The sequence below is a fragment of the Lontra canadensis genome, unplaced genomic scaffold, assembly GCF_010015895.1.
Source record: "Lontra canadensis isolate GAN:19392208 unplaced genomic scaffold, GSC_riverotter_1.0 scaffold3, whole genome shotgun sequence".
NCBI classification, from domain to species: Eukaryota; Metazoa; Chordata; class Mammalia; order Carnivora; family Mustelidae; genus Lontra; species Lontra canadensis.
In genome coordinates, this window is record NW_022630997.1 from 5093254 (window position 1) to 5108250 (window position 14997).

At 32.4% G+C, this 14997-nt stretch overlaps 1 protein-coding gene across 1 annotated transcript in view; it reads right to left on the bottom strand.

Moving 5' to 3' along the window:
* Positions 1-14997, bottom strand: part of ATRNL1 (attractin like 1) — a 794045-nt gene that overhangs the window by 643060 nt on the left and 135988 nt on the right. The window contains exons 11-14 of the mRNA XM_032878996.1: positions 8622-8706; positions 6972-7180; positions 5844-5962; positions 1628-1760 (exon numbers count right to left, since the gene is read on the bottom strand). Coding sequence (XP_032734887.1) covers positions 1628-1760; positions 5844-5962; positions 6972-7180; positions 8622-8706 — 546 coding nt within the window. The remainder of the gene's footprint in view (positions 1-1627; positions 1761-5843; positions 5963-6971; positions 7181-8621; positions 8707-14997) is intronic.

Sequence of the window (14997 nt, forward strand, 5' to 3'; positions counted from 1 at the left end):
TATAAATAAATATATATTTATATGTTTTTTATATATATATATATATACCTCAGTCAAATCTTATTTTGGTCCAAGATTTTTTAAAAACATTTATTTATTTATATATATTATTTATATATAAATATAAATAACATATATATAAATATAAATATAAATAAATATATATTTATATGTTTTTTATATATATATATATATACCTCAGTCAAATCTTATTTTGGTCCAAGATTTTTTAAAAACATTTATTTATTTATATATATCATTTATATATAAATATAAATATATATATGTTTATATATATTTTATATACATATGTTTTCCTCAGTCAAATCCTATTTTGGTCCAAGATTTTTTAAAAACAATTATTTATTTGAGAGAGGGAGCATACACACGGGGTAAGACGGGCAGAGGGAGAGGGAGAGAGAGAATCCTAAGCAGGCTCCATGCCCAGCACAGAGCCGAGGTGGGGCTCCATCTCACGACCCTGAGACCATGACGCTCAACCAGCTGCACCAACAGATGCCCCTTGCTCCAAGATTTTTAAAACAACTTTGTAAGTATTTTTTACTGATCTACATGTTGATTTTAGAATTTAACACTTAGATACCAATATTACTTTCAAGTTTAGTGTCATCTCACTATTGCTTTTCAAAACCTGGAACTGCATTAATATTCTCTAATTTTTTCAAAGTGAACACACATGCACATATCACTGTTTAAAAATTTTAAAGGTCAGTATATAAACAAAACCCACAATTTGAATATTCTAAAATCTGAATGGTACTTGTAAAGGCATTCTAATTTTTATTTTATTACATGAACTTCTAAGCATGACATAGATCCTTTGATGGGATTTCCAAGGACTTTTTAAAGTTACATATGCACAGAAATTTTTCTTTGGAAAAATATAACAAGCAAACAAAAACCACTGGATAGACAAAGGCAAAAATTAACCGCCCAGTTAATAGTTACATTTGCCATTTACAAGCCATGCAGGTTTGAGCAAGTCGCTTAACCAGTGTATGTCTCAGTTTACCTGTATAACAGGAAGATGGAAGCGGTTAAATACCTATACTACTCTTCTAGTTTCTGATTTCACCTTTATATTTAAAAGGAAGAGTACTTAGAGTCTACTAAGAAGAGTGTTATATGTAAAAAATAACTTGAAATTGCTTTTTAAAATGGGCTTTTCTCTGGTTTACATAACTTGAGTCTCATTAAATCATATAAAACTTATTATAAAAATTGTTATTTATAATAAAAAAGTAGTCAGTAAAAAAGTTCCCAGAATTTCAAAGATAAAGGGCACTTAAAAAACAAACCAAATAGGTTGAAATGTTAACATTCATTAAATCTGGATATTAGTCTCAGTGCTTATTATTTTGTTTTTAAGATATGATTTAAGATATAATCACTAGTATAATAAATATAAGAAATCCTGAACATCTTAAAAGAACTGGAAGCAAATATACAAAGTTTTCTTATAGAAACTATGCTATTATTACTTCAATGTTATTGTTTATTTGCTATTAATTTAATTTTAGAAACTGGAATGTTCTTACTACATGCTCTTTACTATAATGGCATTCATCTGTGGACTAGAAATTCATTACCAAATTGAAATCTTTACCTGGTAAAGCCTGGCATTCTTGTTGTCGCTGATCCCACTGACAATTCAAGTTTAGTGAACAGCTTTTACAGCTGGTAAGTTTGTTACAAATCTGCTCATTTCTCACATGACATTTGGTGTAGTTTTTCACAGACTAGAAAGTTTAAAGATAAAGCATGTTATTTTTCATATTTGTATAGCAATAATTCTTAAACTACATCGTAAATATAAATCACAAGTCAATTTTAAAATTCAGATTTCTATTTTTTTTTTTTTTAAGAATTTATTTGACAGAGAGAGAGAGAGAGAGATCACAAGTAGGCAGAGAGGCAGGCAGAAAGAGAAGGGGAAGCAACCTCCCTGCTGAGCAGAGAGCCCGATGCGGGCTTGATCCCAGGACCCCCGAGATCATGACCTGAGCTGAAAGCAGAGGTTTAACCCACTGAGCCACCCCAGATCGAGTTCTACTGAATCAGAATCTCTTTTACTCACTTCTTTAAACTATAGTTTTTGGAACTACAATATATACTTATTGGAAAAACTGTGCACATTTCGTAATTTGAAACAGAAACCATCTAATGAAACCTTTTCTATTGAATCTGATAATAGGCTTCCATTCAATCAAAAAAGCCAATGCAGAGTCACTGCTCCTCATGACCACATGAAAGAATTCTAGTCATAATAAAACTATCATACAAACCCCTAGAAATGAAGTAGAAATGATAAGTAATAAAAAGTAAAGAGATACTTTATCAAAATCAATATAAAAAAGATGAATTATTTTCACAATAACTCAAACTAATTTTATTTCCACAGATATGAAATAATCATTTTGGTTAATTGACACTTCTGTATTTGTCACATTTCCTTTATGGTGGCTGCAAAGAAGCCGCAGAAGTCAGACTTTGACCAATCCTACCATAAAACATAATCCTATTTCAACTAAACTCCAGCATTAAGAGATTAAAGTTAAAAGGTTAAAAAAAAAAAAAAAGGGAAGAAAAGAAAAAATTTAGGCACCACAGGAACTTTGGTGGGAGTTCCCTACAAACATCAAAGTTCAGATATTTTACAGGATGTCATCAATATCTATGATTAAAATATTTGGTTCAATTCTTTCCATAACTCTTGAGAAGAAAACATAAAGGACTTAATGCTGAACACTGAGCTTCACTTCAATCTTTTTTTTCCTCTATAGATACAAATACTTAACTCAGGCTTTAACTAAGGGAGCTAAATATTTCTTTTTAGTCAATAAAGTTAATAGTTAAAATTTAATTATACCTATCTCACATATAAAAATGGCTGAAGCAACTTTTATCCTCTTGGGTAATTTAAACGTCACCCATCAAATATTTTTCTATAAACTACTATACTTTCCCACATGAAACACACTGCAGTCACCTCAATTCCAAAGATGTTCATTTCTTTAGAGCAAATTACATGTGCTATAAGGTAACAGATAAAAAGTAGATAGATACTAATGTTTGTCATTATTCATCCTAAAAAAAAACCAGAGAAGATACATTTTTTTAAATCTCAAATTACTTTGTGACTCTTATTCAACCACATTTTCATTCAGAACATATATACTTTTTCATTGTTACTTTTTCTAATTCGTAGTTTTCTATCTTCATATAGAATATAATATAAATCTTAGCATTATTCTATGTAATAATTAGAATATAGCTCCAAACATTTGTCAGCTAACGGAAAAGGAATAAATTTACTCAAACCATCCGATAAATAGAATAACCTGTAAAAATGACAGGAGGATGGCTGAACAACTTGTTAGGATAAAATAAAGAACAGTTTTAATGCCAGTCTTTAGACCAACAATGGTGTCATTAGAGTCACCATCCAAATAACTCCACTGCTCTTCATTACAAACGGGAGAGTCATTTATTGATGCTGAACCAATACAATAGATGAAATTATATTTTAATCACACACAGGGGCCAATTTAACCAATGATGAAAAAAATGACTGTTATTCTGAAACACGGTTGGTACTTTTTAGCCTAATGAACCAAATAAGTAAGGTTATTTGAGGTTTAAGAGCACAAAATATGCAACTTCGAGTAAATATGACCAAATAACAAACTAGGGTATCAATGGGCATCATTCATACTAAAATCTCACAGAACTTTCTGTAACCATTAGCATTTGGTTAGTTTAATCACCATTCTGATCAAACCGTCTAAAAGACATTACATCAAAATCTAAATTATGAGTGAGTACCATCTACTCACTTATACTATCTTGCCCAGTGCCTTCCTTGTTAACACATCATTTTAAAACATAAAATTTAGGGTGCCTGGGCAGCTCAGTTGGTTAAGTAACTGCCTTGGGCTCAGGTCATGATCCTGGTGTCCAGGGATGGAGTCCCATATCGGGTTCCCTGCTCAGTGGGGAATCTGCTTCTCCCGCTGACCCCTCTCCTCTCATGCTCTCTTCTCATTCTCTCTCACTCTCAAATAAATAAATGAAATCTTTAAAAATAAAATAAAATATAAATAAGGTCACTTTATAAAATGAATACTTGATAGTAATTTACATAACACAATTTTTGAGGTACACATGTTTTCATTTAGTTTCTTTTTTTTTAGATTTTGTTTATTTATTTGACAGACAGAGATCACAAGTAGGCAGAGAGGCAGGCAGAGAGAGAAAGGGGAAAGCAGGCTTCCTGCCGAGCAGAGAGCCCAATGCGGGGCTTGATCGCAGGACCCTGGGATCATGACCTGAGCTGAAGGCAGAGGCTTTAACCCACTGAGTCACCCAGGTGCCCCTATTTTCATTTAGTTTAAATGTCTAAACACAATACCTAAACTCATGGTTATCCAACAAAGCTTTAAACACAATCTGTTTACAATTTTTATTTAATAACATTCTTCATTTTACTCTTATTCCCATGCTTTATTTTACTCACTAAAATAACCCCCGTTAGACAAATATTAATGCAAATATAAAAAAGCATTTCAAATTTTCAAAGCAGAGTCATGTCCTATTAACATTAAAATTCATATAAAATTGAAGTATATCTGTTACTAAAGCTACTTATATCACAGGAAAGTATATACCAACACAATATGTATGAAAGCAAAGGTTTCAATCTGATGAGTTAATAACTGAAAAATTTCCACCATTTTAAGTTCTGAATATTATTATAGTACAAAACTATAAAACAAATATTTTTAAATATGACTGTTTATTAAAAAATTTTTGATGATACAATAAAGATTTTTTACTTAACTTTCAAACTCCCTTTTCTTTACCTTTTATCTCCACATAGTATTCTGAAAAAATAAGTGAATACTTTTGGTGATTAATAAAAATTTAAAAAAAATAATGTATGTTACATTTAGTTGAAAATATGTAAGGACATCATTTAGTGGTTTAAGCTACATCCCAGTAAGAGAATTCTTGGTCCTACTATAGTTTTTAATCCTTTTAATGTTATACTTATTAATACTTTTTGAAATTTTTCTTTCTAATTGTTGACATCTTAAAAACATGGGATATTTTGATACTACCTGCTTAAAAGATTAATTTTTGCTGCTCTTAATCCATTTTCATCTACCATAAATATTAATTTCATTACGTTTTTTCAATTGTCTACTTAAAGTAGGGTTTCTCAAACTTAACCCTATTGACATTTTGAGCCAGATACTTGTGTTTTGTGGGAGAGTTCATGCATTATGGAATTTTAACAGCATCCCTGGCCTCTTCTAGATGCCAGGAGCAGCCCCACAGTTGTGACAACCAAAAATGTTGACACACGTTGCCAAATGTCCCTTAAGGCACAAAACTGCCTGTGGTTGAGAACCACTGATCTAAAGAGACAAAGGGAAAGTGCCTCTGTCAACCTCTGAGTAAACATACACACAAAGCCTGTGAACAAATCATAAGACCACATTACTACCACGCATGTGTATGTCTGACCAGAATCCCACAGAAATCATTCCAATACTTACCCATATAATGGGCCTATCAGCACAGAAGACTACATTTATAGTTCTAGTCTTTTTTTAAAGGGCATGGGAAGAAGCAAAAGTTATTAGAATCTAGACTAACAAATCTGAGCAAGAAGCTGGAGTGACTTCCCCACACAATGAGGGATTCCTTCCATATTTTCATTGATGTGTGAGGTGCTGCCTGCACCAGGCTACTAAATGGGAGCTAATGACTGGAAGCAGCCAGGCTAGCCACATCACCATTCACCCATAAATACTAACCACACTGCAGTTGCTGTTCGCAGAAATGCATTTCTTGTCATCACACCACTGGCACCCGTTGGTATTGGCAGCACAGCTGGCACAGTCTGCGTATCTGTAGCATCTGTCGTCAGGAGCAGCTGCGGGACAAACGGGAGACGAGTGCGTCAGGGTGAGAAAGAAAATGTCACACTTCTTCATTCACACATTTTTAACACCTGTCTAAGAATCACTAAGACATTTTACACCATAAATATGGCCAAAAACATGAAAATAACATCTTCAATATGAACTTAACTTCATATTGAATTTGAATTGTGTTTGCAGGTTTTGAGATTCCTCCTACCCTCATTTTAATTATTCAGTCTACCAGGATCCTACTGCCATTTAACATTTATCCAGTATGGAGGGAGAAAGACTTACAGGTTTTTTATTTAAAAAACCATTACTGCACATCGAAAAGAAACATTATAACAAATACTCACTGGTTATCATTCTTCATAAAGATATTCAGAGGCATTACAGTAATCATAGATTCACTGAAAATACATCACTAATTGTAGCATTAAAAAATGCATAAAAGTCCCACCCATTTAAAAGAAATTGAACAATTTTTATCTAAATCATTCACTTATAAATATTTACTAGCAATTTTTCATGTTTGATTTACTTATTCAATATTTTATAATAAGTATTAAACTAAAACATTAGTCATCAAAATTCTAGAAAATCTTTTAACTCTGTGGTTGGCTTGGCAATATTAAAGAAGGAAAAAAACTACCAAGTACAGAATAAATTATTTCATTGTATTTCTTAGAAACACAGTAGTTCTTAAGAGTATACTTTAAAGCATTTTTTACTTATATAGGAAAATAGTTCATATATATATATATATGTGCATGACCATGTTATACATAAAATATTGGTATATGTAATATTACATATAGAATTAAAAGAGAAAACTAAAAATAGCTAATAAAAAATTGTTAATCACTGCTAAGTTCAAACTTTAAAATTCCTAACTAAAGGATTATGAATTTTTAATTCTAAAAGCTATACCAAGGTAACTCTTATAAGCAAAATGTATTACTACTTCTAGCCAAGTAGAGAAGATTTATGCCAGAGAGGAAGAAAAAAAAGAAAAACTACCTGTTTTAGGAGGGCATTTTGCCCTAAGGATATTATTACTATTTCCAGATTCCCAAGATTCACAGTGATTTTTATTCCAAATACATTTTATTCCGGGACCAGCATTCTTACAAAGTTCTTCATCTCTGAAAGCCTTGCAATTTGGAGGCTTGTAAACAAGGATATCATTAAGGAGCACACTAGAAAATCCTCCAAATATATACATGGACCTGTTAAAAAAAAAAAAAAAGAATCCCAAAGAAACAATATTAAGAAAAGTCTAACCTACTAGTTTGAAAAATAAATTTAAATACATTTATCAAGGTAGTAAATAATTTTTCTTAAAAATAGAAAATGCCTCTACATGAATAATAAGAAACACTTTAGAACTGCTATCTAGAATTACAATTTTTTAATACTGACAGTGAACTTAGATACAGAATCTGTGTTTCAGTTTTTATTATCCTCTTATGAAATAAACCAAAGGTAAAATATCAAAAAGATATTCAAAACTTCAATTCGGGAAAAGAAGTCCAGACAATTGCCAAATTAATTCAACTACCAGTGCCAAAGAATTCTGTACCCTAAAAAAGCATAATTTTTATCTCCAACATTATGAATAAGTAGAAAAGATCAGAAAATGCTTCAATATTATCTTTTATTATTTAAAAAGAGTAAAATAAAAGTCAACCAACGCAGTATTGCAACAAAGAAGTCTAGAGGTTTTAGGTATAAACTCTGAATTTCATTTACTACTGTTTTGAAAGCTAACTGATACCAATTACAGAGTTTCATTGTGGTTAACTTCTACGTGCTTTTAGTACATTCCTGAAGAATTTTTACATAAATAGATTAAGGTGGTGATAAAATAAACCTAAAAAAATGTCATTATAAATTACAAATTTTAAGCTAATGAATGACCTACTGTTTCCTGCCACATTACCAAATTTTTGTTGTAGAAATAGAAAAATGAGGGCACCTGGGTGGCTGAGTTGGTTAAGCATCAGCCTTTGGTTCAGGTCATGATGCCAGAGTCCTGGTCTTGAGTCCCACATCAGGCTCCCTGCTCAGCAGGAAGTCTGCTTCTCCCTCTATCTCTACCCCATGCTCACAATCTCTCTCTCTCACACACACACACACTTTCTAATAAATAAATTAAATCTTTTTTAAAAAAGAAAAGAAAAATGCTACTAACTTAAAAGAAGGTAACTTAATGATCATCCTATCCAAAATCCCAAGGGATATAAAGATATTAAAGTTTAGAGACATTAAGGGATTTGTCAAAAATCACAGGATTAATGACAGAACTAAAATGAGAATCTAATTCTTCTCACTTTCCTTGTTCTCCTTGATAGAAATAAGCAGCTAGGCTTTTTATCATTTCAGTTTGACCTTTTTAAAGACATTCATTGTCTGATCTCTACAAAAAGAAAAGAAGGCATGATGATTTTTTTTTTAAGTATCTTTGGTTTTATCTCAGTTTTAACTGTCTGACTGCTCCCCTTTCTCTTAAATATGTTTGAACACAAAAGAATGAAGGATATGGTTAACGAACCAAAATGTAATCCACAGTAGATTAGGGATAACCAATTCCATTAAGTACAAATGATAATTTTTAAAAAGAGTAACAGAATATGTGGATAGTATGACTGACAAATGTATGTTTTTTACCCATTAATAACAACCGCAGAGTGTCCGAATCTGTTGACATCTCTATGAAGATTTGGTTTTGGTAATATTTTCCATTCATCACAAGCTAGAAAAAAGAGAACAGCAAAACAAAAAAATGAAATAAAACAATAAATCAAGACAAATACTATAAAGCCATCTTTGGTCAAATTGAAGATACAATAATTAAAATTAGGAAGACTTTCATTAACTTGCCATGACCTACAATTTAATAACACTACTTAACTGGCATCATTCCTTAAATAAAAACAACTTCTGCATAAAATTCCCACAAATAAATTTAAGTGTATGAGAATGATGAAAATGAAAAAAAATTAGGTGTATAGTTTTTATTGGAGGATAATTCCAAAGACATATCTTTATTAAATAAATCAAGGCTCATATAGTAAACTGCATGAATACCAATACTGGGCAAACCTATTAGAAAATTAAATTACTAAACCAAATTTTACATTCATGCTTATGAAATTAAATGGAATATAAATAATATTCAGTGAAATAATGCCTAAAAATGGAATCATCAAAATAAAAGCATTAAATCATTTTAATGATTTGGTATTTCAAAATAATAGAGTTCATTTTATATAAAACAGAATGACTTCAGTTGCAAAAATCGAGAAAAAAATTTAAAAGCCTAAATAATTCATGAGCTATATAAAAATATGAAAAGAAAAATGATAATAGAAAACTGTGTATCATTTCAATATAACCTAGCTTCAAAATTGACACATACACTAACATAGCTTTTGAGATGTCAAATATTCAGTTTTCAGTTACTAGGGACATCCTCAGGATAGTGTTTTAGATTTCATCTTCTTAGACATGCCATATCTAAAGGCAGACAGTAGTATTTAATAAAAACACATAGATGTAACAAATTTTTAAAACCAAATCTTATTTTTAGGTAATTTAGAAGCCCTCTGGGAACAAGAGAATAATCTAAAATACAGTTAGTTGTAGAAGTTAAAGTTGTAATAAATTACTTGTTTTTCTATTCATGTGATTACCTCTTTAACACTAGTAATAAAATAATAATTGGGTTTTAATTCAATATCACTACTAATGAAGATCAAAGAAATTAGAAAAACCAAAATCATGGTTTAAAAATGAAACTAGAAAACAGATAGCAATAAAACACACCTTGAATTATATCTCCTGAAGTCTATTCCAAAGAATACAAATCCCCCCCAAGAGAAGTCATTCCTTAGTTTATATAATCTCTCTCCTTAATTCAGAAAATACATCTGCCTATTAAATACGCTCAAAAGAGAGTACAGACATATAGAAGCCTAACTATACCTAAAACAATGTTCCCAATATTTTATCCACAGAATCACTTTTTATGTCATACTTTTCACATTAACATTTCTAAGAGCCAATGCTCTGAATATCACATTTTGGGAAATACTATGAAGGAGGCCTATACATACAATTAACATTCTGGTCAATTTTACATGTTACAGTTCATGTAAGAAGTATGCTTACACGTGTATAGTACTATAAAGCTTCCAAAGTGCATTCATCTAGGGGTGCCTGGGTGACTCAGTGGGTTAAAGCCTCTGCCTTCGGCTCAGGTCATGATCCCGGGGTCCTGCGATCGAGCCCAGCATGGGGCTCTTGGCTCAGCAGGGAGCCTGCTTCCTCCTATCTCTGCCTGTCTCTCTGCCTACTTGTGATCTCTCTCGGTCAAATAAATAAATAAAAATCTTTAAAAAAAAAAAAAGTGCATTCATCTACATAATTTAAAATGGTCTTTGTAAGAATCCAATGAAATTGATTCAGCAGGTATTATCATATGCTGAAAATGAAAAATTAGGGGAACTTGGGTGGCTCAGTCAATTAAGCGTCCACCTTCAGCTCGGGTCATGTCCCCAGGGTCCTAGATTCTAGCCCCATGGGCTCCCTGCTTGGCAGAGAGCCTGCTTCTCTCTTTCCCTCTGCTGTTCCCCCTGCTTCTACGCTCTCTCTTTCTCTCTCTCCCTCCCTCTGTCAAAAAAATAAAATCTTTTAAAAAGAAAATTTAAAAATTAGATCTAGGAGAAGTTAGGCAATATGCTTAAAGCCCATTTGATTACCTTTGGTTTTTTATAAATTATTATAAAAATATTTGACATTTAAAAGTATATTTGTAGCAGATTCTGAAAGATTACTCCTATTTGGAAAGGGTGACCTGTAAAAGGCATAAACTTTGAAAAGAAAAAGAAAGAAAGAAAAGAAAGAAAGAAAGAGATGGGAATATTAGAGACAGTAAATAAGTTAGGGCAAACAGATTTCAATCATTCCACCCAATACACACACACACACTCACACAGGGCCAGTGATTTACAAATTGTGTTGTTTGTAGTATTCCAACAACAGAATTAGAAACCTGAATATGCTTCAAAGAAATAAAACAGAAAAGAGTCAGATGAAAGAGTAAGACTGCCAGATACCAGTTTGTTACAAAAATCTCCAAAGAAGAATCTTTAAGATCATTCGGGGGCAATCTGTAGTCCAGAAAAGAAAGTGATCCAACCACCTGAGCTAACCTAGGACTAAAAGGTAAGCAATTTGGCCCAGAATCCAATACAAACCAGGCAAGAAGGAAAGCAGATTTTCCAGATGAGAACCATAGAAATGCTCAGAAAAACTCAGAAAAAAGAGGGAAAAAATAACTAAGAATAAAGACAAGCATTAACTAAAAATTTGGCTTCCTGAGGATTTCTTCTAATTTCATAAGCCAATTTCTTTTGGTAGAAGATGAATTTTTTTTCAGTGCACAGAACAGCCTAAAAAATGGCATTACAAACACCTATGTACCACTAACCAGATTTGTCAAACCTAGTATTTGACCATATTTACTTTAGATTTTTTAAAGAAATACATTTTTACAGATATGACAGGCTCCCTGTGTACTCTCAAGCTCCATTAGGTCTTCCTTCTTAGGATGCAACTACTATTCTGTATTTGCTTATCAGTGTTTCTATATATATGATACATATATAGTAATTTTTGTACATGGGAAAGCTTTGTATTAATACAAGTGTATATTATAGTATAGAATATCAATTCTACAACTTGCTTATTTTCAACACATTAAATTTTGCTTTTTATCCTCTTCACATTTTAGCCATTTTTATGTGTGCAGTTCAGTGACATTAAGTACATTTATATTTTAGAAACAACACAACCATCAATCTCAGCACTTTCTTATTTTACAAAACTAAAACTCTGTCCCTCTTAAACAGTAATTCCCCATTCCCTTCACTCCCAGCCCCTGCCAATCACCTTTTTGCTTTTTTGTCTATAAATTTGACTACTTTAGTACCTCAGATGAATGAAATCATACAGTATTAGACCTTTAGTCTTCGACTTACTTCCTTTACCAGGTCTTTAAGGTTCATCCATGTTGTGCCGCTTGTCAGAATTCCATCCTTTTTAAGGCTGAATGATATCCCATTGTACATATATACCACATTTTGTTTATCCATTCATCCATCAATGGACACCTGGGTTGCTTCTAATCTTGGCTATTGTGAATGATGCTGCTATGAACATGGATGTACAAATATCTGTTCTTGTACCTGCTTTCAATTCTTTTGGGTATATACCTGAAGTGGAATTGCTGGATTATGTGATTAAGTCTTGTTTAAATTTTTGAGGACCATCCATCCTCTTTTCCACACCAGCTGTACCATTTTATAGTCCAACAAGGAGTGCACAAGGGTTCCAGTTTCTCCATATCCTTACTTACACTTATTTTTCTATTTCTTGATAATAGCCATACTAATGGATGTGAAGCGGTATCTCAATATGGTTTTGATCTGTATTTTCCAAATGATTTTTCATGTGTTCTTATTGGCCACTTATGTATCTTTTTTGGAGAAATGTCTATTAAACAACCCATTTAGACTTATGCACATATGTGGTGCTATGTTCTCATTTTAATCATGTTATAACATTCCATATTATGACTGTATGAAAACATATTTATCCTTTTAAAGATGAATTAGGCTTTTTTCAGATTTTTCCTACTACACGTCATATGTTCCTACTACACTGTTACACACACCCTCTTTTGCAAGTTTTGAGAGTTTTTCCAGGTAGATTTCTTTTTTTTAAGATTTTATTTATTTATTTGACAGAGAGAGAGTGATCAAAAGTAGGCAGAGAGGCAGGCAGAGAGAGAGGAGGAGGCAGGCTCCCCACCGAGCAGAGAGCCCGACACAGGGCTCAATCCCAGGACCCGGAGACCATGACCTGAGCCGAAGGCAGAGGCCCAACCCACTGAGCCACCCAGGTGCCCCTCTCCAGGTAGATTTCTAAACGGAAAATTATTAGGTTTAAGGAAAGCCATAAGTTCAATTTTACTAGATTTCTCCAATACCCTTTTGCTCCCCAAGTGTTGCACTGACTTAAATTCACACTAGCTGTGCATTTCTTATTTCACACTCACTCCATTATGTAGCTTTCTCAGACTTTGACATTTTTACCAATCTGATGAATTTTTTTTTTCCCTAGTTACTGGTAAGATCAATCATTTTTTCACAGTAGTATTTCACCCTTCTGTAAAATCACTGTTCAAGTCTTTGCCCATTTTTCTATATGATTTTTGTTTTTTACTTTTTTTAACAAAGATTTTAAGTAATCACTACACCCAATGTAGGGCTGAACTTATAACCCTGAATTCAAGAGTCATGTGCTCTTCTGACTGAGCCAGCCAGGTGTCCCCAGAATTTTGGTTTTTCGATAATTTTACGAATTCTTTATTAAGTATTCTAAATATCAATTCTTTGCTAATTATATGCATTAACATATATTCTCCTATGCTGTGATGTGCATTTTCATGTAGTTTATGGAGTCTTATTTTACCAAAGTTTGTACATAAACCTGATCAAACTTATCATTTTCTTCATGATTTATTCTTTCTACTCTTAACTCAAGATTTTAAAGATAATCTCCAATATTCTTCTAAAGGATGTACAGTTTGGCTTTAACCATTTTGATCTTCAATCCATTTGGAACTCAGTTTTGCATCTTCTCCAAGAATCTAATTTAATTTTTCCCCTATATCATATTTCCTATACCTTTCTGTGTATTACCATATACCAATCTTCCCAGAACCATTATCCTAATATTTACCCTGACCCACTAATTTGTGCCTCACTCTGTTTCTTTTTTTTTTTTTAAGATTTTATTTATTTATTTGACAGAGAGAGATCACAAGTAGGCAGAGAGGCAGGCGGAAAAAGAGAGGAGGAAGCAGGCTCCCTGCTGAGCAGAGAGACCGATGCGGGGCTCGATCCCGGGACCCTGGGATCATGACCTGAGCCAAAGGCAGAGGCTTTAACCCACTGAGCCACCCTCACTCTGTTTCTTTACTGGTTTGGTATGTTCTTATTTTGCTTGTTTTCAATCAAATATATGTATGGGCAAAGTTTAAAAGTCAAATAATCCCACAAGGTTTATCACAAAAAATTCTCCTGCTCCCCATCTTCTCAATGCTTACTCCTGAATCACAGAGGTAAGCACTTTGAATTCTATGTAAAAAACTAGAAGAAGCTTGTTTTTGTATTTATCTCATTCTAAATGGCATACTTTGTTCTTAGTTTCAGATAATATCTCTAGCCTTTCCTTTAAAAGATGAAGATTTAACTCTTATGCAGACATATACACACATACTTCCCTTCCCTCCATCTTCCTCATGTACTTATAATTTTGTTTAGACCAATATTCAGTATTTACTATATATTATTCTATATACAGATAAGCCATGTAGCAGATTATAATTCATTTTATCCTTGAATAACTTTTTATTTTCCTTTCAAATCATTTTTTTTTTGTTTAGGTTTCTATAGATCTGCTACTTCATCCCTCTTTACCAAATGTGTACAACTTTTCACAATACTTTCTAATATATCAAGCTATCTAGCTGTTTCATTTACTTCTTGAAGACATCCCCACTAAAACTCCATCTTTCTTTTACAATTCAAACTTGTTTCTGGGCCTGCTGTAGCAAAGGAAGGATTCTCTGCACATCTCTCTATTATTTACTCTATTCCTTGGATTTAAATTTTTATCAATTTATATTTGTTTACTTAGTCAAATATGTTAGTAGGAGATATACTTCTGTAGCTTCCAGAGAAAGTGTACATTGGAAGTAAATTTTTGAGAGGTTGCAATTCTGAAAGCGACCATACCATTGTACTACTTATATGATTATTTAATCAGACTTAGAACTCTAACTTGGAAAGCATTTTCAGATATTAAAGGTATTACTCTCCAATCTTTTGGCTTCTGATTTTGCTTTTGTAAGGCCCTGTCCTATTTCTTTGCTCTATATATGAGCTCTTAGGGTCTTCTTTCTCTCACCACTTTT